At 31.4% G+C, this 21,613-nt stretch overlaps 3 protein-coding genes across 3 annotated transcripts; 1 reads left to right on the top strand and 2 right to left on the bottom strand.

Moving 5' to 3' along the window:
* Positions 1 to 1,042: 1,042 nt before the first annotated feature.
* Positions 1,043 to 5,196, bottom strand: LOC143914042 (uncharacterized). The gene is made up of 4 exons (XM_077434133.1): positions 5,115 to 5,196; positions 4,811 to 5,030; positions 1,242 to 1,361; positions 1,043 to 1,157 (listed from the first exon to the last, which is right to left on the bottom strand). The coding sequence occupies exons 1-4, from the start codon at positions 5,194 to 5,196 to the stop codon at positions 1,043 to 1,045; spliced, it is 537 nt and encodes a 178-aa protein (XP_077290259.1).
* A 2,684-nt stretch (positions 5,197 to 7,880) lies between these two features.
* LOC143914043 (uncharacterized) lies at positions 7,881 to 9,267 on the top strand. Its single transcript, XM_077434134.1, has 4 exons — positions 7,881 to 7,919; positions 8,732 to 8,892; positions 8,969 to 9,076; positions 9,150 to 9,267. The coding sequence occupies exons 1-4, from the start codon at positions 7,881 to 7,883 to the stop codon at positions 9,265 to 9,267; spliced, it is 426 nt and encodes a 141-aa protein (XP_077290260.1).
* A 963-nt stretch (positions 9,268 to 10,230) lies between these two features.
* On the bottom strand, positions 10,231 to 14,655 carry LOC143914044 (HDC15381). The gene is made up of 5 exons (XM_077434135.1): positions 14,558 to 14,655; positions 12,624 to 12,774; positions 10,639 to 10,865; positions 10,459 to 10,566; positions 10,231 to 10,378 (listed from the first exon to the last, which is right to left on the bottom strand). The coding sequence occupies exons 1-5, from the start codon at positions 14,563 to 14,565 to the stop codon at positions 10,231 to 10,233; spliced, it is 642 nt and encodes a 213-aa protein (XP_077290261.1). The 5' UTR covers positions 14,566 to 14,655.
* Between the last annotated feature and the right edge of the window lie 6,958 nt (positions 14,656 to 21,613).

The following is a 21,613-nucleotide window of genomic DNA, read 5'->3' on the forward strand; positions in this document are numbered from 1 at the left end:
ATATTTGTATGTAAATATGTGTTTGCAAACTAAAAGCTAACAAACAAAATTAATACTTCAACTTAATGTACATAGTATTACAACAAGAAATAATAGTTAATAAATTAAAAAATGTATTTTTTATTTTATTGATAAGATCTTTTTATTTATAATTCAACATGTACATAGTTTATACAAAATCTAAAAATCCCAAAAACGTACAAATAAGTCGTCGATATACTGGCAAAAATTTTATGTCAAAAATTGGATGCTTTCAATTTCATTTTTTTTAATTTCATTTTTTTAATTTGCTAAGTCAAAAAATGAATAGTGATTTCATAGATGAACTCACTATTCACTATTCAAAAATGAATTGTGGTCACAAAATAGAGATCTTCAAACTTCTTGATTTTTGAAAAAATCGATTTTATCATAGCAAGGATTTTTGACTTACACTTGCCAGTATACCAAAGATATAATATAATCGAAATAAATGAGCACTTAAAATAAACAATTATTTTCTATTAAAAACAATTATTTTATTTTAACAGCTATTAAAAACAATTATTTTATATAATTTTGTTATAATTATAGTTATAATTTTAGTTGTTTCTTTTGTTATTTGTTACATATTCATTAGAAATTTGCTACTAAATAAATAAATCAACGAACCACTAGAATAACATTGACGAAATGCCCATTTACTATATATAAAAATATTAGTCTAACAATGAAAACACAACATCACTTTTATTGTATTTTATTTGAATCATTCCGAAAAGGTACCGTACAAAGAAAAAAAATATTTTTGACTTCAAGCTTTCTGGCATTGTACCGACGAAATATTGTATTATAATTTAAAAATATAAATATTCATCTCTTTTTTTAATACACAAGACAACATAAGTTCATTTTTCAATCTACGACAGCTTTTGCAGAGTTATTTTTTTTATAAAATACAATACAGATGAAACAGCGAAACAATATATAACATTGTCAGCTGAATCTTTCAAAAAGTTTTCTAAAAAATATATTATAATACAAAATCTTTCCAAAGCCACTTTCACTCCATTGATGAATTGCATTTCGGATAAAGTTCACCGCAATTTTCCCGAGACAGGTGTGCTTTGTCGTACGCCTTGTGATGCATCGATTCGAAGTCCTTGCCGCTGTGTAATCTAAAAAATAAAGAAATATGAAAGAGAATTTGGAATTTTAATATACCCATATATTTTTATAATTTAATAAATTAAGTAGCTTACGTAAAGATTGCCCTCATTATTTCATCGAGGAAAGAACCTTGTTCTTTTTCATTATCCTGTCCCGTCTCGCAGAGCGCTTTGAGGACACAGTGTCTTCCGTCGTGACCCATCCTGCAATAAATAAATTACCATTTGACTTACCCGAATTAAAAATTCCCTTGTTATATAATATTTACATAATTTTCGGCAAAAATTCCGCATATTGAATTATAATTTCACAAATTATTTAATGCGTCGAAATTTGTCTTAGCTCTTTGGTAAGCATTTGTTTATCAATTGAAAGGTTGAAATATTGCTCATAAATATGAAATATATCCATCTTTGATAAAAATGTGCGAATAACTATTCAACTGTTTACTACCAGTATGCCGATTTTATCTGACAGAGATTACGAAGACAAATTTTGCATTGCCAAATCAAAGTCAATCCATATTAGTTCCATTTGAGAAGGCAAACGGGAAACTAGATAAAAACTACTTCCTGGAAAATTTCAACCAAATCAAAGCGATAACATTACACATAAAATAAAATAAATTCACTCACCCCCTAAGTAGTCTCTCAATTTTTTCATACAGAGCACTCCTACTAACCCTGTGAAATTCGACACTCTTCCAATTCATATTTTTCGATTTTAAATAGTCTCGATCTTCATGTATTGTGTGCATCATTTTCCTATCGACTGCAGTCACGGAAGCCCTTTTAGATTTTTTATGCAATTCATCGACACTTCTTTTAGCCAATGCTGGATTTATAATGATTTTCCTACGTCTAAGATGCTCTTGACGATTCTTCCAATACTTCTTATAGCTCATATCGTACTTTTTTGCAAACTGCTTTTTGGCATTTGGTTGGATTGGCTCTCCCGTATATCTTTTATGAAAACAAAATTATCGGAAATAAACATAAAGAATCACAAAAACGTAAAATCAAGTTTGAAAAATTTATACGATTTCATTCATCTTTCTCAAAGCTTTACCTCATTTTAAAGTTTCATCTTACATTCGATACTATTTTATCTATTTTATTGACTTCAATTACTTTTTATTTATCTTTTAAAGCTTGGACCATTGTGGCATTAACGGAATTCCTAATGCGCCACAATGGTCAAAAATATAACAGAAAGGAAAAAAAATAATAGCTATATATAAATTAATACATATTATACATACAATTCATAAAATAAATAAAAAAATCAAGCAATAGAATTAGTCACATAACATATTTATGAGACTGAAGAGTGAATAAAAATTTCAACTTTCCATCTACATAAATCATCGTCTCTTCCTTTTTATTACATACCTCTTTTATGTTTCACTTACTATTACTACTAAGAAAAAAAATTGCCTATTATCCGATCGTTTTTATACTTTGCCATATTGATCATTTTGGTCATCAATATAAGTAAAGGTATCATCCGCCATCACGATGGTGAAAAAATATCGTATTAGACGCGTTTGAAAATTCTCCCACGAAGATGTGTCTGACGTTAATCGCCCAAAATGTTTGGTACCATTGTTCGCCTACTGCGATCGCTTTGGCGTTTTCTTGGTGAATATTTCTTTTCGCCGTTATCTATCTTTGTCAGATTTTAATTACTTGAAGCCTATAACTATTTATTTTTATATATATATAAAATGTTTAAAAAACACAAGAAAACTGTGCCTTAATCAATTTAATGAATATAATATATATAAAAAGAGACGCGATGTAAATATGTATGTATGTATATACATATATAGAAAAACTTGGATATCGAAAAACCAAATTTTCGATACCAGGAGCAAATGTTGTGCGTAGAGATAATATTGTAAAATTTAATTAATGTATATGAGTGACGTTGCAACCCAAAGCGTATGATAATTATAATAATGGTATAAAATTTAATTAATATAATTTAATTAATAAGTGAGGTTGTGTCCGAAATTGTAGCAATACTAGCGCCCATCTTGACCAATAGGGCGCGTTTAAAAAACCCATTTTTAGATATATTGTTTTTGTTATATGCGCATGCATAAATTAAATGTTGAGCTCCGCGTCGCGCGAATAAATACGTCGATATAAAAACGAGATATAAAAACGTACGCAATGTACGTTTGTATATATGTACATGTATTATTAATTACACTGAGCAACAAAAAATCACGTTTTTGAGTTACCAGAGCGGAGACTAGCCAATCTTTACTAAGTTTAACCCACTGAATTCGAATATGATATTGATTTTTGTTGGTGGGCGACCGTTTACGAGATATGAGCGTTTAAGAAAATCCGCGATTTTTACAGTTTTTTGGCTTTTGCGGTCTTTAACTCAAAATTTAAGATTGTTACGCTCAGACTGAGTATTGTAATCAATAGTCAGATATTTTTTCTATTAATTGTTATATTTCATTGCTTTAAAATACTTCTCATTAATTGTCTAGCGAATTTTAAAAGTCAAAAATATATTTTTTTTTACGGATTTTTTTCCGTGCTATTTTTCATTTATTTGGCAAATTTTTTATTTCACCAGTCCGACCGCTGTACTCTGTGAGGTGGATTATATGCCATCTCGCTTGCACCTAACATATTACGCGATACAACCATATATACAACGAAAGCATTTAAATTGCAATTACCGCTTGAGTTAGTACGTTTACATAAAAAAAAATATTGAGTTAGAAAACCAATCCTTATAAACGTGGTGAAATAAAAAATTTGCTAAATAAATGAAAAATAGCACGGAAAAAAAATCCGTAAAAAAAAATATATTTTTGACTTTTAAAATTCGCTAGACAATTGATTAGAAGTATTTTAAAGCAATGAAATATAACAATTAATAGGAAAAATATCTGACTATTGATTACAATACTCAGTCTGAGCGTAACAATCCTAAATTTTGAGTTAAAGACCGCAAAAGCCAAAAAACTGTAAAAATCGCGGATTTTTTTAAATGCTCATATCTCGTAAACGGTCACCCACCAACAAAAATCAATATCATATTCGAATTCAGTGGCTCAAATTTAGTAAAGATTGGCTAGTCTCCACTCTGGTATTTTTTTTTTTTTTTTGTTGCTCAGTGTTATTATAATATAATCGATTTCGAGTGCGATTTCTATTCTGATTTCGATTTTGATATCGAAGGCGGCAACCTGGGGGGTGGTGGCCGTAAGGGCGCCGGGGGCGCTAGAGGCACTAGGGGCGGTTCCCGACTTTTGCCGGTTCCCATTTTTTGCTTCGGTTCCAGATCCAGATTGCTGTTTCAGTTCCAATTCTGATTAATTATTACTATACGTATTGTAACTTTATTTTAAATCATATTTCAATTAGTTTCCGAAACCACCCGTTAAAATTTCAACGGGCACAACACTAGTTATTTGATATTAGTCACACACACGGCATCGGTTTTTTTTATTATGGTCATACTTATCATCCAGACAGAGTTAAAATCTAAGTCTTTGACCTATGTACATATGTATGTCATCTGTTTTTATCGCAGATAAATATTCAACAGCAAAAATAACGGAAATTTGTCGAAGAATCGGATAAACAGATCTCGTACAAATTTTCATTGTGGATAAAATTTCATGTCTTACCGATTAATCAATACGTTTTTCACCGGCGGTTTCGGATACTTCTCTCCGTCTTTTGTGTCTATATAAGTAATTTGCCCTTTGTCGTTTCTATGTAAAGCGTCTGCGTGATGATTAAAGGGGGAATATGGGTCTTGAGGCAGTTGCCAGGCCAACGATGCCGTTGCTCCCATATAAAAAATATCAGCGATTTGTATATTCGTCGAATACGTCAAACAAAACACTGAAAACAACAAATATACGACTTCAATAGACAATGGATACATTTTTACATAATATAATGTATAAAGTGGGTGTGTTCTCATACCAAGTTGCAGCGAACTGCCTTCCGGAAAAACGAGATAACGTTTCCGCCTCGAGAGTGCGTTTTTCATTCCGGGTTCGTACATTTCTTCTTGTCTCTGAATCGCTTCTTGTAACGTCAAATTGGAATTGTGCAAAACGACTTGACATCGTCCGATAACAAATACATGCACGAGGAGAAATATCTGCAAAAAACTATACACGCCCATATGCAACATTTCTGAAATTGATTACTCTTTCCGAACGCGTTAAATTGCCACGCACATTTGCCCAAACAAAATCACTTCTAATTACTGTTGATTCAAGCTCTAAATGTATATTATTATCAGTGGTTCACTGTGGTGAATTAACGCCGATTATTTATCATTAACGATAGTAAAAGTGGAAATTGTCACGGTTCCATTCAGTTTTGACAGTAAATTTGACAGTTGTGCGCACTGAACTGACGATATATCGTAACTTTAGCTCGTGTGACAAAGATAAAAAAATACGAAACGTTACTCTCATATTAACAGCCTTAGCGGAATAATACAGTTAGACGTAACAGATTTTTGTAACGGTTCAATGGTAGTGAATTTCTTGTCTATTCAGAGTAGTGGATGTGGCAAATACGTATTGTATCTATTTGCATATTTAAATGTGGACCTATTCAATTATTATAAATAAATATTATTAAGTAGCTGTGGGTTTTAAATTTGTCTTTAAGACATTTCAAAATCTTTTATGTCAAAGGATCTTTTTACATTGTATGATATAAAAATATGAACATGATATTAGACATACATACATACGGGCTAGGCGTTCCAAAAAACCGCCCGAAATAAAAACCGATTTTCGGTTTTCAAATAAAAAGCCGGTTGGCCGGTTTTCACCGGTTTTAGAAAATTAAGATTTTTTTTAAAGTTTAAAATTTTTATATAGAAAAAAAATGTAAATAGTTTTTTATGAATTAAATTGAGTTATAAACATTATGAACTTTCATAAGATCATTATTTTATATTATTATTACAAATATTACAATAAATACAATTTGTATAATATATCACAGCCGTAAAATGGCAGATCCTAAATACGCACAAATAATTAAATGATTTAAATAAGCTACTATCAAGAATATGTTATTAAAAAAATAATGTGTAACCTCGCAAAAAAACTATAATTATGGAATCGTGAATAAATATTAAGAACTGCCGAGATTCAAAGATATAGATAAAGAGATATCAAAGATAAAGACATTTCGAAGCTGTTTTTACGCATCTGTTTTAGCTTAAAAATCCAAAAACAAACCGTTGCAAATGTCGGAAAAAAATTCATTTTAAATCCACAATAAAAGTAGGTATGTGGCCTTCCAATTCCTTCGAAGAACAATCAATTATATATCGGAAATTCCTATGCATTTTGCCATAAATCATTTAAGTTTAGACTACTGTTTTGTTGTTGACAAGTATGTACAAGGATTTGCGATAGTAACATTTTTTTTATATACCTAAAGTTGGGTAGGTCATTGAAATTACATACTTTCAATAATAATTTATTGGTCTTCGTCCATTACTAAATCTCAAAGAAACCGCTCAAGAAAGAAAGTGTGTACCTTTTTTTTGTTCAAAGAAATATACGCCTATTACCTAAGAGAGTTTATACATAATTTGAAATTCATAATTGTTAATTTTGAGGAAAAAAACATTAATTAAAGAAAACCTTAAAAAGCCGGTTGATCAAACCAAAGAGCCGGTTTTCGGTTTTTTTGATAAATGGTCAAAAAGCCAGCTTTTCGGTTTCGGTTTAAACCGGCTTGGAAGCCCTACATACGTATACATAAATACGCATGTAAATAATAAGCCACATTTTCAAAGGTAAAATGTAGTTTACTAGTAGTTTTACCCGGCTTCGCTTAAACATGACTAATCTATGTAATAGTAAACATTTTATTAAATTTATTTGAATAGTTTTATTTTATATAAATTTATTTGAATACTCATTTGTTTTTTTATTAAATTGACTGTCACTGTATGTAACTGTCTCTTTCGAAATTATATATATATATACCAGAGCCTGCGTCCCCGGAGCCTGCGTCCCCGGAGCCTGCGCCCCCGGAGCCTGCGCCCCCGGAGCCTTCGCCCCTGCCTATGACCCCTAGGGCTTCGCCCCGGGGTCTTCAAATCCTTTGAATCGAAAAAAATCGATTCGGCGCGAATGAATGGAAAAAAAATCGAATTTGTCTACGAACTACGAACTACGAACGAAGATTACATATATACATACATACAAAGTATCTTTCCAAATTATATATTAGAAGATGTACAATATAAAGTATCTTAACATCATAATATAATAATTAATATTTAATTTCCCATATTATGTACATATGTATAGGTCTATGTATGTAATATGAACCTGTATGAAAAATAAACTACATACATAGTACGTCTTTTAGTGCGTGATTTATCTCCTCAACTTAGGGACGCGTGCTTCTGCGGAAATTTTCAGGTTAATTCGGACGAGGGTGACCATCCGTTGCGAGAGATATCATACCAGTTAATAGTTGCGTTATACGAGTTTAATGTTTGAGTAACGCTCCTAGTCCGCTGGTCATTTATATTAGCGGGGCTGTACGCTACACCGGTTACACCGGCGACAAAGTTAAACTTAGCCCCTTCCCAAACCATCCCGGTTAACAACTAAACTACCCGATAAATTTGCGGCCATCCCTATTGACCGACTTCTGAGCTTTACCAGGGCTGTGAACCCCAAGGGCTTTGAGCCCCAAATCATGCCGATTTCCATCGCTTCACGTGCAGATTACCGTTCTGTACTCTTGCCAAATCAATTGGATGCATACGATAACAAATTAAGCTAGTATAATATACATATAATAGTCTTACATTCAACCTATTTATTCAGTTCTAAAAATAAAAATTGTATGCAGATAAATTTTATTTTCATATTATTATTATATTCCCCTCTAAAAAGAGTGATGTGTAAACTTATATTCCGAGTAAACCGGATAAGAGCCCTGTCGCGATAATATTTGCATAGGATCGCAAAACTTATTTACATTCAACATAATACAACCCTCACAGAAACATCAGTACTATATCTATACATACTTCAGTTTTGAAGGTTGATAACACTAATATATAAAATAAAACGTTTACAAATAATATTCCGTGAGCTGTTTGGTCATTTGTTTAACACAATTTGGGAACCGTTAGTTAGAAATTTTCACTGATTTGTTCCACATTTCCGTTTCCAGTTTGAACTGTATCGCACTGATTTAATCTCACAAGGTGATGTTAGTTGAACATACGTGGTCAATTCGTAACAACGGAATTTTCATTGGCGCACGGTGGCGCCGGGAAATTCGTAAAAATTGTATGTGTTTTTGCTGAAAACTTCATTTTTAAATAATGATTCGTAAAGTGTGGACGTTTAGCTTGATTTTAGCATTGGTAGTTGTATGTGTTTTTGCTGATCAACAACCAAAATCGAGAGTCAAAAGATACCTTAGTTTTTTCCAAAGTTCTGTCGTCTTTGTAAGTGAAAGTGTATTAATACTAATGAAAATGAAATTAATTACTATATTCAATTTAATTCTTTATTTAAGTTAAATGTCATTTGAAGGTTCGACTCAACAGCAAACATAATATGGTGGCGGGAACCAGGATATATGCACAAGGAACGGGCTTTCGAGTAAACTTCCCAGTTCCCAAAGGGACATTTCACAAAAGGCACAGAATACACAGACGCGACGTTTATCAAAGTTTAGAAGAACTCATTATGCAGTAAGTGAGCACCCGATATTAAATTAAATACAATTTAACATACATTTAATAATTATTGTATTACTTTAATACAAAGTCACGGTTACGATGGTCGAGCCTGCGTTCTCAAATCACTTTGCGAAGCTTCTAAAGTTGTTACACCACAGTCAAATATATTGTTGAAGTTATACAAGAAAATTTTCACGTTAGTAATTTCATCAAGATATTCAATATTATTTATAATTATCATTTTCACTTTTATATAATTGAAATTTCAGGATTCCTGAAGGCGATGATCAAAACTATCCATATTTAGCATCCGAAAAATGTGAAGAACTAGATACTCATTGTCCAATATCATTACTTCAACTATCGAGATTCACAGATGATTCATAATTTAATATAAGATCAAAATATTATATAAAAGAAATATTTATGTAATGTATTTATATGTATCACCCATGTCGTTTTTATTTATTATATTATTTATTATAATTATAAAAAAATATAAATCTGTCTACTGTAATATATTTGTGTTATATTTAAAAATAAACCTATTACAATTTTCTACATTTTGATTCCATTATATTTAAATTGTATGCACATATTAACGACAAGGAATCTTATATTAATATATTTTTACTCTTAATTATTAACATAAAAAATTTTTTATATCACAATTTTCAATGAAAATTTTGTAACTGTTATTACATATATATGTCAAAAAATATTCATACATTTAAAACTTTAAAAACATTAAAGAAACCGATCTTCCTACATATATCTCTAGACAAATTTAGACAAATTTAGATAAATTTAGACATCCATAGACAAATTTGCAGTATTTATACAAATCAGCGAAATTCAAGGTGCTGAAAAAACACTAAATCTTGCGAGAAAATGGAAAAAAGTTTCAATGAAAATCAGATAAATTGTCAAACTCTGATAGAAAACGATCGACCTGCAATCACATATCCAAGATCTGGCTAGCAGCGACTGGTGGGATTGAACCCACGACCACTTTGTTCGAAGGCATTATTTATTTATTTATTTATAGTACGTTTTGGACCATTGTGGCATTACAGGAAGAACCGAATGCGCCACAATGGACTACATTTGATAAAGAATTATATGCTAAGCACTAGTACATACATACATATGTATATGTATGCTGCTGATATAACTGAATGTATTAAGTGTATTATTTATTTTTAATTAAATTGCGGTGTGTACTGCTCAGTCAATTTAAAAAAATAGACGGTGGATTATTCGTTATTTATTTCTTAAATTTAAACTTAAAGTCCATAGTAAATTTAATAAATAATTTATTACTTTAATATTAACATATTCATAAGTTAGTTATTCTAATACAGATATTAAATCAAACAATCCGTGGCCATTGGGACAGTGTGGATATAATCTTTTACAGTCGTAAAAATTTTCCCCGGCTTTTCTTGCTGCTCCATAATCAATCAGGCTGTTATCGGAAAATTCATCATATCTCGGTCTGAAACATCCATTCAATTTCAGTTAAAAATGTAAATAATATAATTATTCGTTTTAAAATATAAATTCAAATTTACTTACGATAAAATATGATGTAGCAGTTCACCGAAATAGCCATCGTGATGAATGGGAGCTTCTGATGCTTCGCATATTGTCCTCAACATACATTGAGTACCGTTAATTCCCATACTATAATATAAAGTAAAATTCAATTAAAAATAAAATATTTATAATAATAAAACAGTAGTATAATTTTCTCACTGGTTCATTGAATTTTCCAACGAATGATAAAGAACACGTCTCTCCTGTTCGTATTGTACTAAATCGGTTTCCACATCCCTCTTTCTTCTAGCGACATTCACGTAAGGGAAATATTTATCGAAAAAAGTTATGTTTGGTGGCACTGGATATTGGAATTGAAAGTTAAAACCGAACACTAAACTGACATTAGCTGGGTTTTTTATCGGAATTGCCCAACCTAACAGCAACTGAAATATTAAAGTCAATTAAGAATTTGAACATTAATATGTACATATCTACTAGTTTTATGCTCGATAAAATATCATCGCATTAGCTATGGCATATTAAGTTTTTAAATAAAAAAAATTTAAATAAATATGTCGTTCCTGTGTTCGATCCGTATCGCGGTCATATTATTTTCAAATACCTTTTAAATATAATTAATTTAGTATTTATATTTGATTGTATAATATGAAAAAAAAAATGGTTCAAGACCGCGCTAAATCAAATTTCCGTTATGTATTTTTTATATGGCGTGCCATAAGCAATTTTTAACCTGTAACAGACCAGTAATACACTGATAGACCCGATGAAAATTTAATCGGGTGTATTATAAGTAAAATCTACCTACCTACCTACCTACATACATATGTATATACATGTGTATACATACATATGTTGTTCCCAACCTTTTTGACGCAAGTCAAAAAGGTTGGGAACTTGAAGGTTGGGAAAGAAAGGTTGAATTTAAACAGCAATCGAAAGATTAATCAATTAATTAATTAAATAAATTTTCCTAGAGGAAAAATTGGTAGCAAACAGTATATATATAGAAGTTTTTTCTTGATTTGTTATTATATTTCTACATTTTGTTGACAGTGTTTTAGCTGTGACGTACATACAAACATATGTATGTCGAATCAAAGTGACTATTATCGTACGGCGAGCGCTATCGCACACAGACACACGCACAGAATATCGCTATTATATGTATATTTATTTATTTATTTTACATTTTCTACCAGGAAGGCCTTACAGGTGAACTCCAATGCGCCTTCCTGGCCAATTACAAGCAATACAGCATTTTTATTTATTATACAATTCACTGAATAACGAGACACTGACTTAAACTCGCAATTTAACGAGACATCTGTGAATTGTACATCATTTTTTTACTGTAAATTAATCGTACTCGAATAGTGGTGACACAGTACATACATAGATAGGAAGGATTTTTAGCCAATTTTTAATCGGGAACCGTTTCAACAATGAAATCAGAGAAAATTGGTAAACTCTGATAGAAAACGATCGACCAAGAGTCATAAATATCCAGGTCTGACCAGCAGCATTACAGATATACTCAGAAAAATTATTTTCAATCGAGGTCAGCTCATGGGATCGAACCCGGCGCCTCTAAGCTTAAAGACCGAGCTATGCTGCTGGCTAAATGTAATATGTATATGTACATATATGATATAATGCTGCTGGCTATGTACATACATATATGTATATGATATTACATTTTTGATACTCCAATGGGTGAGCCTTATATGGATTAAAATTTTTTGATATTTAATATTATTTCAAATATAAAAGCTTCAACCCCTCATCTTCTATTTTCAAACTAATGCTATGGATCAAACTAGTGTTATGGATCGTTAAACAAAAATCTAATTTTTAATTGTGTAAAGAATTCAAATGAATGGGATCCTTAATACGAGCACCACTTGAAGGGCGATATACGACGCAACGGTGAACTACTGATCCTTCAGCTTATCCCTAAGAGCCGATAAGAGCTCTTTAGAAGTTTAATTATATTTAGAGGCTATTTATCTCGAAATAGAGGAGGCTGAAGTTGCCGGCTATTCATACGTCTTTTTTTTCGTTCCGTTTCGCAATCCATTGTATCTGAGGTTGAGTTTTAATGGCTTTTCAAAGTAATTAAGCGCAATTTTATCAGCGGCATTTTTCACATCCGCATGTCAGTTATGAAAATTCAAACGAACCTTGAAAGTTCCACCTAGTGGAAAAACCAATGGTAAATTCCTCTTCTCTCGGTGGTGTAAGTCGTCGATTCCCGAAAAATCATTTGCGTCCGAACAATACCTACACAAGAGCCAATACGTTGACAAAACACCAACGATGACAGAAGTTTGCCTGAAAATAATATAAAATGATTTTTTATTATATGTAATTCATTCTGGAAGCGTATATTTCGGATTATGATTCATCAATGTTTGGAATTCTAAATAGATAATGCTTATATCACGATGTATCGTATTCGTACTGATTTTATAGAAGGAATGCTAATGAAATTATTTGAATTCGACTATGCATAACGGTTGTTGTAATTTAATGAAGATCGCCAAATAAAAAATACCAAACAAAATCACATCTTTGAATCAATGTCTTATCGAATAAACTAAGACAATTGATTTTGCCAAACAATATTAATATTACTTCAATATAAAACCATCAAATTTACAACGGATATTTTGATATTTTTCAATGATTCATTTTACACATTTATCTAAACATATTCCACTTATCTAAGAGTCATACATAATGATCAATACGTTTATGAAAAAGCCTTGTTTTGCATTGAGGAATATTTGTATAAATTTATTGATTGAACTTCGCGGTAATTAAACTTCAATTAGAATCAGTCTATTACATTAAAAAATATATTAAATTTAAATAACATAAGTACACAAAGAGTTACTATTATATAGTAAAGTAAAAGAGTTAATATTGCAGTTTGTTACTGTTTTTGTATTCTATCAATGTACACTGCTGACTTTTCAAAATAAGCATTATTTTTTTTGTTTTTCCAATACTTAATATATGAATAATACAATTGTCCGATCACATTTTATATATTATGGATCTGTTTGTAAATTTACGAAGATAAAGATTCCTTCAGAACTTAAATCACTTTCTTACAACGAAATATTGAAAAGAATGAATCTCGGTACACTGAAGACGAGAAGAATAAGAGGCGACTTAATCGAAGTCTTTAAAATACTAAATAATCATTATAAATGTCATATGTCTAATCTTATTATATTCCACGAAAACACTCACCTCAGAGGTCACTCACTTAGACTCCAAAAAGAAAAATCTAATGAATTGATCAGAGATTCCTTCTTTTCAAACAGTGGTGGTTGAAATAGTCTTCCCAATGATATGGTTAACTCTGATAACGTTAATATTTTTAAGAATAAGCTTGATAATTTTTTTAAAACTAAAGGATTTCCGCAATTCTTCTTTCCCAAAATCATATTTCTGTTATTTTTTATGTTTACTTTTTTTTCTCTCTTATTTTTATTTTTAATTTATTTTTGTTATTTTTTTGTCATTTTTTAATATATTTTATTTTTCTCATTTAATTTGCAAATATGTATAAATTGTTTTTTATGTATGATCTAACCCCTTGGGTCTATCGGCTTTGCCGCCCCCCCCCCCCCAAATATATTAAATAAATACATAAACAAAAGATAGGCTACAACAATTACAAAATAGAGCCATGAGGAATATTTTAGATGTAAAAACATGTACCAATAAAAAATTGAATGTGATGAATATTAGTAATACTCTGAAAGAGCGTATGCTGGTTTTTATTTATATGCTAAATATAATAAAGTATTTCATAAGAGGAATATGTGTACTTCAATATTATAGACAATTGTTGTATTAGGAGTAATAATACATATGTTGGTTCTATGGAGTTTCAAAATCATAAAACAAAAAGTAAACTATATGAAGGTTTATTAGTTATAATTAGTTCCAAAACACTAGTATAAAATAAACTAGTATAAAAATTTACAATATTGTTAGCTTGAGTAACAATCACGTCATTGCGATATATGTATGTATGTGTAATAAGTGAAATCGATCATTTTTATAAAATTGTAATTATTAACCAAAAGCAATTACTAACCACATCATCCTTGATCCTTATCTTGAAGTTGGCAAGAAGGGAAGTCGTCTTATATTGTTTATATGTAATATAGTAGTCAGTTGTTGACACAGAGCGTGGTCGATGTCGAGTATGGATAAAATGTTGTAGTCATGACCGTCGAAACGGGTGCTCTAATTGGACAAATAAATATTTCGTATGTGCTTCCATCTGTTGGTTTGAATAATGGTCTTGTCCATTCCTGATGCTGCTTTCGTGCAACCTTTTTGTCCACTAATCCCCTCCTACTCTTCCATTCAATGCGTCCTACGAAGTCCTCTCCAGGACTGTCCAGGATCACTAAGTAGTGCTGAGAGGAACGACATTTCAACTGCAACTACGCAATATGTAAGATATATCTTTAAATTATGTAGAATATCATATGTGTGCATGTTCAAACATAAATACATATGGACAGAAATATTGTTTAAATAACACTGAGCAACAAAAAATCACGTTTTGTACCCACCGAAGCAGAGACTAATCAATCTGTACTGAGTTTGACTCACTAAATTAAAATATGACAAAGGTGTTGGTTGATTTTTTCTCATTTATGATATACTAGTTGTTTTACCTGGCTTCGCTCAGCATTTGTAATATAAACAGCGTAAACATGGCGAATCTAATAGTAAATATTAATTTGTTTTTTTATTAAATTTATTTAAATCGAAAAAAAAATCGACTCATCGTCATAGAAATTTTGACTTGTTTACAAAATTCCCAAACAAAGATATATACATACTTACATACACAAAGACTCATTGGAAATTATATATTAGATGAGCGTTTAAAAATATGCGAAATTTTTATAAATTTTTGGCTTTTGCAGTGTTTAACTGAAATTTTAGTATTGTTGTGCTATAATTGAGTATTAGAATCAACCATCATGTGTTTTTCTATTGATTGTGATTTTTATTGCAATAAAATATGTATATTCTATTTTATAACCTTTTTCCAATATTTCCAATATTTTTATACTTTAGTTTAGTTATGTAATGTGCTATTTAATCATGTTATAGCTTTCATTCTTTTCCTTTTCATTTGTTTATTTTGTATTTACCTTTTTCATTTGTTTTATATTTGTAAATTTCAATTTCTTCTTATATTCTATTTTATAACCTTTTTCCAATATTTCCAATATTTTTATACTTTAGTTTAGTTATGTATTGTGCTATTTAATCATGTTATAGCTTTCATTATTTTCCTTTTCATTTGCTTATTTTGTATTTATCTTTTTCATATTTTTTATAATCTTTGTAAAAATCTGTTATTGGACTCGGATGTTACATATATTATATATTTACTATTTGTTTTTTATACATATCTACATCCTGTTGTCTGTTGATTTTTCAATAAATAAAATAAAATAAAATAAATAATTGACTATCTTACGAATTTTAAAAGTCAAACATATATTTTATTTTTACACATCTCGAGCTATCATGCCTTTATTAGACAACTTGTATAGACTTACGTTTACAAGGGTTGGTTTTCAATCTCAATATTTTTTATTTTATCTGAACGTACTAGTTGAACAGTAAATGATTTTAAATTACATTATGAAATGTTCTAGGCGAGGCACTTATCGCTTGTAAGCAGAGTGAGCAAGTGAGATGGAGTGATGCGCTCTTCATTCTTCATCTCGCTCTTGCATCATGTAACAGTCATGAACAACCGCATTTTTGGACTGAATTTAAAATCGTTTGCCGATTAATTAATACATATACATAATTAATTAATACATATTAATAAAAATACAGTGATTTATGTAATAATAAAATGCTGCATTATTTATAATTAATTGTCCAGGAAGGCGCATTGGGGTCTTCCTGTCAAGCCTTCCTGGTTATAATAAAAAACTAGATATAAAATTTCAGTTCAATAAACCAAAAGGTTTCTGAGAAAAACATAAAAAACATCGATTCTCTAGAGTAAAACTACTACTTCCGGTTCAGATATAAATATTTGAAAAATATAAGATTACAGATATTATTATTTCTATTACATGTAAAAAAAATTTAATCCGATTCAGTCAGCGGTTTGGGAGATAATTGAATTCAAAAACTTAAAAAAAAGAGGACACCTATAAGGGGAGGTACCATTTCCGGTCAACTTAAAAATTTGAAAAAAATGTTCGTCATGTATATAAGAATTTTAGTACCCGATACCAAGTTTTGGTTCGATAGGACTAACGGTGTTCAAAAAATCCCCAAAACACACAGACACATACGCACACACAGACACACACACACACACATTTTTTCTAGATCATGAAAACGTGATCAGTAATCGATTCTGAGTTCGAATCAGTCAAAATCTCGAGTTCGAATTTTCGCATGATCACAAAACATCATCTATTGTTACTACGTACATAGATAAAGTAAAAATTACTTAATATTAATTTAATTTAATTACTGTGTTCTATCGGATTTTTCTTACACATTTGACCTGTTTTTAATATTTATTTTATTATGTATATTTTCTTATTTATATTTATTTTCTTGTTTATATTATGCTATTTTGGTTTGGGTGGTTTTGTCCCCGCAATTTTGCCCCGCGCGGTTTTGTGACGGCGCCGCGACAGATATATTAACATTTTTCATTTGCTCCTTTGAGGATGAAGATTGTTATTTAATTATTGCCGTATGAATATACATATAAGTGTGTACGTTGCCTGAGGTCAAAAACCTCACCCCTTGAGCATGAGGTCCAAGGATACGTCCTTTGTTCTTATTCGAGGATGTGCGCGTCCTGCGGATGCTACAACAATATCCATTTCGGTGGCGGGGCGAGGGGCGTAAGGGTATGTTTATGGAGGCGTAATGAATGTATGCAAGCCTATTTATTCGCAACCACCCGCCCGCCCAACCCCACGCGGTTCTTGAGCGGTCAGAAGAAAAATGAAGGGTTGAGCTTAGTTTTATTTACGTGACAGACCCGGGAGCCCTCGGGATTAAAGAGGACGAAGGATAAGAAATGGGAGAGGAGTCCTCGCGAAATAACTCGCTATATATTAAACGTCTCGACGTTCCCGCCTATCGTCGATGCTGCATTCTATAAAGCTAGACGCACATAAAACGGTATTATGCGATTTATTTTTATACAAGAGCTCTCATCTAGCCGTGTATGTACCTATACAGTACCATGGCTTTGCAAACTTTTTTAATATACACATACATATGTATGTATGTACATATGTAAATAGAGGGGCGTAATTTTGCAAACTCAAAACTCGTCAAAGTTTTCCTTTTCTTCTTCTATGTGTATTCTTCTGTAGCCACTGGAACTTTTCGAATTTTATTTAATTCAAACCAGCAGTTTACTTTCAAAATTTGCCTCCTTGTACGAGTTATTTGAGCATTTGTACAAGTATAATATATGTAGATGATTCCGCTAAAAAATTATACCAGTTTGTTCCCCTTCAGAAGTAGCAGTATGTATTTAGCGGTCACTTATTGAAACATTATCCTTTCTGTGAAACTTTATATGATATTATATAAAGAACTTTTATATTATATATGTATAATATTGATACGTAGGGGTGGGTGGAGGATTCAAGTAAAAGGCCAACAGTCGTTTCACAGCATTTATTGATGATTAAGGAGATACACGCACTGGCAGTGCTCAGTCCAGAATGACCTGATATCGCCTACGTACCGCCTTATAAAGGGTAGATCTCTCAGGACGTCTAATCTGTTTACCTGTTGTATAGTCACGTATTCGGAAATGTATTTCTACGACATTGGGTCTCCCCGTACCGAATCTGAGAAAGGACTAATAACGGTCATTGTTTAGCCTAAATGCACTTAGAGTCCAGATATAATCCTGGAAGTAAGTGCAAGCACTTAGTTAATCCGTTAACAGATATCCGTTGGTCTAAGTGCAAGCACTTAGTTAATCCGTTAACAGATAACCCTTGAACGGTCACATAGTCTCTGGGATTCTATTCGCTTAATCCGCGGCCTACGTAACAATATTATTTTGAGACCTTTTAAGGCAAATATATTTACAAAGAGTTGCGTAGTACGTGCTTTTTTAGATAGTTTTGAACATTAAAAAAACGCTGGACGTACTCCGGTACGTCAATTCTGTACCGCCACGTTCCTTTACAATCCTCACCCCCTGGAATGTCTTCGATGATATTTTATCCGGTACGACCGTGATTAATCACTGTGATGGCGCCCCGCCACCTTTTATCGGCACCGGTACGCGACCCGGCATAATAATTTCAAAAATCAAAATAATTTTTACCACTTTTGCAATATTTTTCACCCAAGCTCGATGAAAAGGAGCGCTGTCTTGCATAAAAATGCTGTCAGGATCAAGGATACTACCAGGCTTTATGTGAGGCACCAGATGTGTCTTTAGCACATTTAAATATTGGTCCCCATTCATGGACTCATTAACGAAATAAATGGGCCATTGTCTAGGGTAGATGTTGCATACACTTACTAGTCAGTGTATACTGATTCGAGCATTACACTCTAACTGTTACATACATAAAACCCCATTAAATATTGTTCTAAATAGAAAAAAAATGCTTTATATTTTAATTCCCAAAAAAGTCATCTCTAGTTGTAAAAATCTTATAACAATAAGTTGATGGGTTTTTGTTATATTTCGACGATTTGTAGTTTCATCGCTTTTTTGGTGATCATCATTAAGCTAGAATAGAGGATAAGAACTACATATACCTTGAAGAGGTCCTTATGCCGAAAAATAAACGAAATAAAAAACCATTTATGTATCACCAAACTTTAAACGAACGATCCCTTTACAAAACTTACAACGGCAAAAAGGTCTTATCTGTATTAAAAAAAGAGAGAAAAAGCTCTCGCGACACTTTTCAAGATTATTAAGAAATATTGTCCGTAAGTACTGAGCACTGGAAAAGTTGTTCAGGAATATTCAATATTTCGCTTTTAAAAAGGGAGACACTTTAATTAAAATTGTCTGTGTGTTTCGCAGTGTAAATGTTCTTTGTCGAGACACACTTTTGTTTTCGTATTTTCATTCACGATTCATTTCAATTAAAGTATGTGTACACAGTCTGCGCAAACTGTGTGTGCAAAATGGTCCTAGATATGTAGCGTTTCTATTTTGAATCGTACAAAAGAATTTTTCCGACTGCAATACGCTCAAATATATTCGAGTGTGTATTTATTTTCCCGAGCTTCCACAATTTTCTCATACGTCTTCTATTATAAATATTTAATACGAGGACACGGTTTGAAATCCCCTTCATTTTGAAAATTACGTTCCCACAGTAGACGTGTAATTGAAAATGTCTCGTGGCTTGGCGTCTTATTACAGACGTTTATTGATTTTTGATACGAACAACATTACTCTTTTCATAGTAAAAGAACTAACCTTTTCAAAACCATCCATAATTTTAGTACCATGAATTTGTCATTTATTAATTTAAATTTTACTGTAATCCCGGGACGAAGCTAAAATTCGAATGAAACTACTTTATTAATTACAAAGAGCAACAAAAAAATACATGTTCAACCAAAAATTTCCGTATTTCACAAATGTTTACAAAAACGATACAATAGGTGTATAATATACAGTTCAAAATGAGTCTTTGTATAAAAACAAGTTAAGAAACCTAATCAAATAAAATTATATCGCGCGTTCATATTACCATTATTAACCCATGCTTTATCTGTATGGAATAAAGCCTCGAACACTAACCTTTCCAAGCTCCAAGTAATACAAAATAAATCCCTACAAATAATTTATAATACACCCATATATACTAACTTGAAAAAACTGCATGCCATATATAATAATCCGTTTGTTACAGACATTACTAACAAATTAACCAGTAGATTCTATGATAGAATCACTAATAACCATACTAACACACTTGTGAAGGGTCTCGGTGGTTATAACAAAATGTCTATACCCTTCAGGTATAAACACAGATTAAATAAACAAAATCTGCTTTAGGTCATTAACTTTAGAGAGTCTTTAATTAATATTATGTATTAGATGTATTATGAGCATTTTTAAGAATTTTAAATAGGTTTTTGAGCTATTTTTCCTATTATGCTGTACATTACATTAGAATAATATAATACTATGATTACTAACAAAATTAAATTAAAATTGTAAAATTGAAAATGATCAGCAGATCAGTAGCTATTAAAATAGATATAAGATGTATTGTGAACATAATTTCGTAATAATAAAAAGCATTTAAAAATCAAGTTGAGAAACCAGAATGTAATACTCGTTAACAATACAAAGCCCATACACTGACAATGAAATGGATAAATATTTACAATGAAGTATTGTAATCGTTATAATTTCACTAACGAGTTCAAATTTGTAATCAGGACGCGTTTCATCCACCTCGCAATCGGAACGTCCTTTAAAAGTCCGCGCTTGTTGCCAGGGTTGAGATTTGCAAATTTTCCACCCCTCCCCACCCCCGTCTATAAGTCCATTGAAATCTTTGTCAGAAATGAATGAGGGTGGGGGTTCGGTATGAGCAAAATGTACTCGGACTCGAGTTTATGGCTGTCACGTTGTGTTTACCGCTGTACATGCCTACTGTGACAGGGCTAAAGTTTTTCAAGTCCTGACAAATTGTTACTGACTCCAGGGATTTAATTTGGGATCCCGCACGACGATGCCGAATAATGGGCGCCGAGTCGGAAAAAAAGAGATGGCGAAAATGAAATCCCAAAACGGAAAAAGCACGAATTCGAAAGCGGACAAGATGAAAGAGCCGATCGAGGACAAGCAAGAAATTCGACACTACAAAAAATATTACTTATATGTATGTATAATATATAATATATGTATGTTCGCATACCTTTTAATAGTAGAAAAAATGTAATCTGATGTGGGTGAATTGAATTATATAAAATCATTAGTTGATTGTATACGTACGTCAGCCCTCAATCAATTCAATAAAAGAAACCTGAAAGAAAATTAACTTTAAGCAATTTTATTATCTTGTATAACACGCTCGTATACAAAATCGATTTATGTCATCACGGATATAAAAAATGTACTCATGATAAT

The sequence above is a fragment of the Arctopsyche grandis genome, chromosome 7, assembly GCF_051622035.1.
Source record: "Arctopsyche grandis isolate Sample6627 chromosome 7, ASM5162203v2, whole genome shotgun sequence".
NCBI lineage: Eukaryota > Metazoa > Arthropoda > Insecta > Trichoptera > Hydropsychidae > Arctopsyche > Arctopsyche grandis.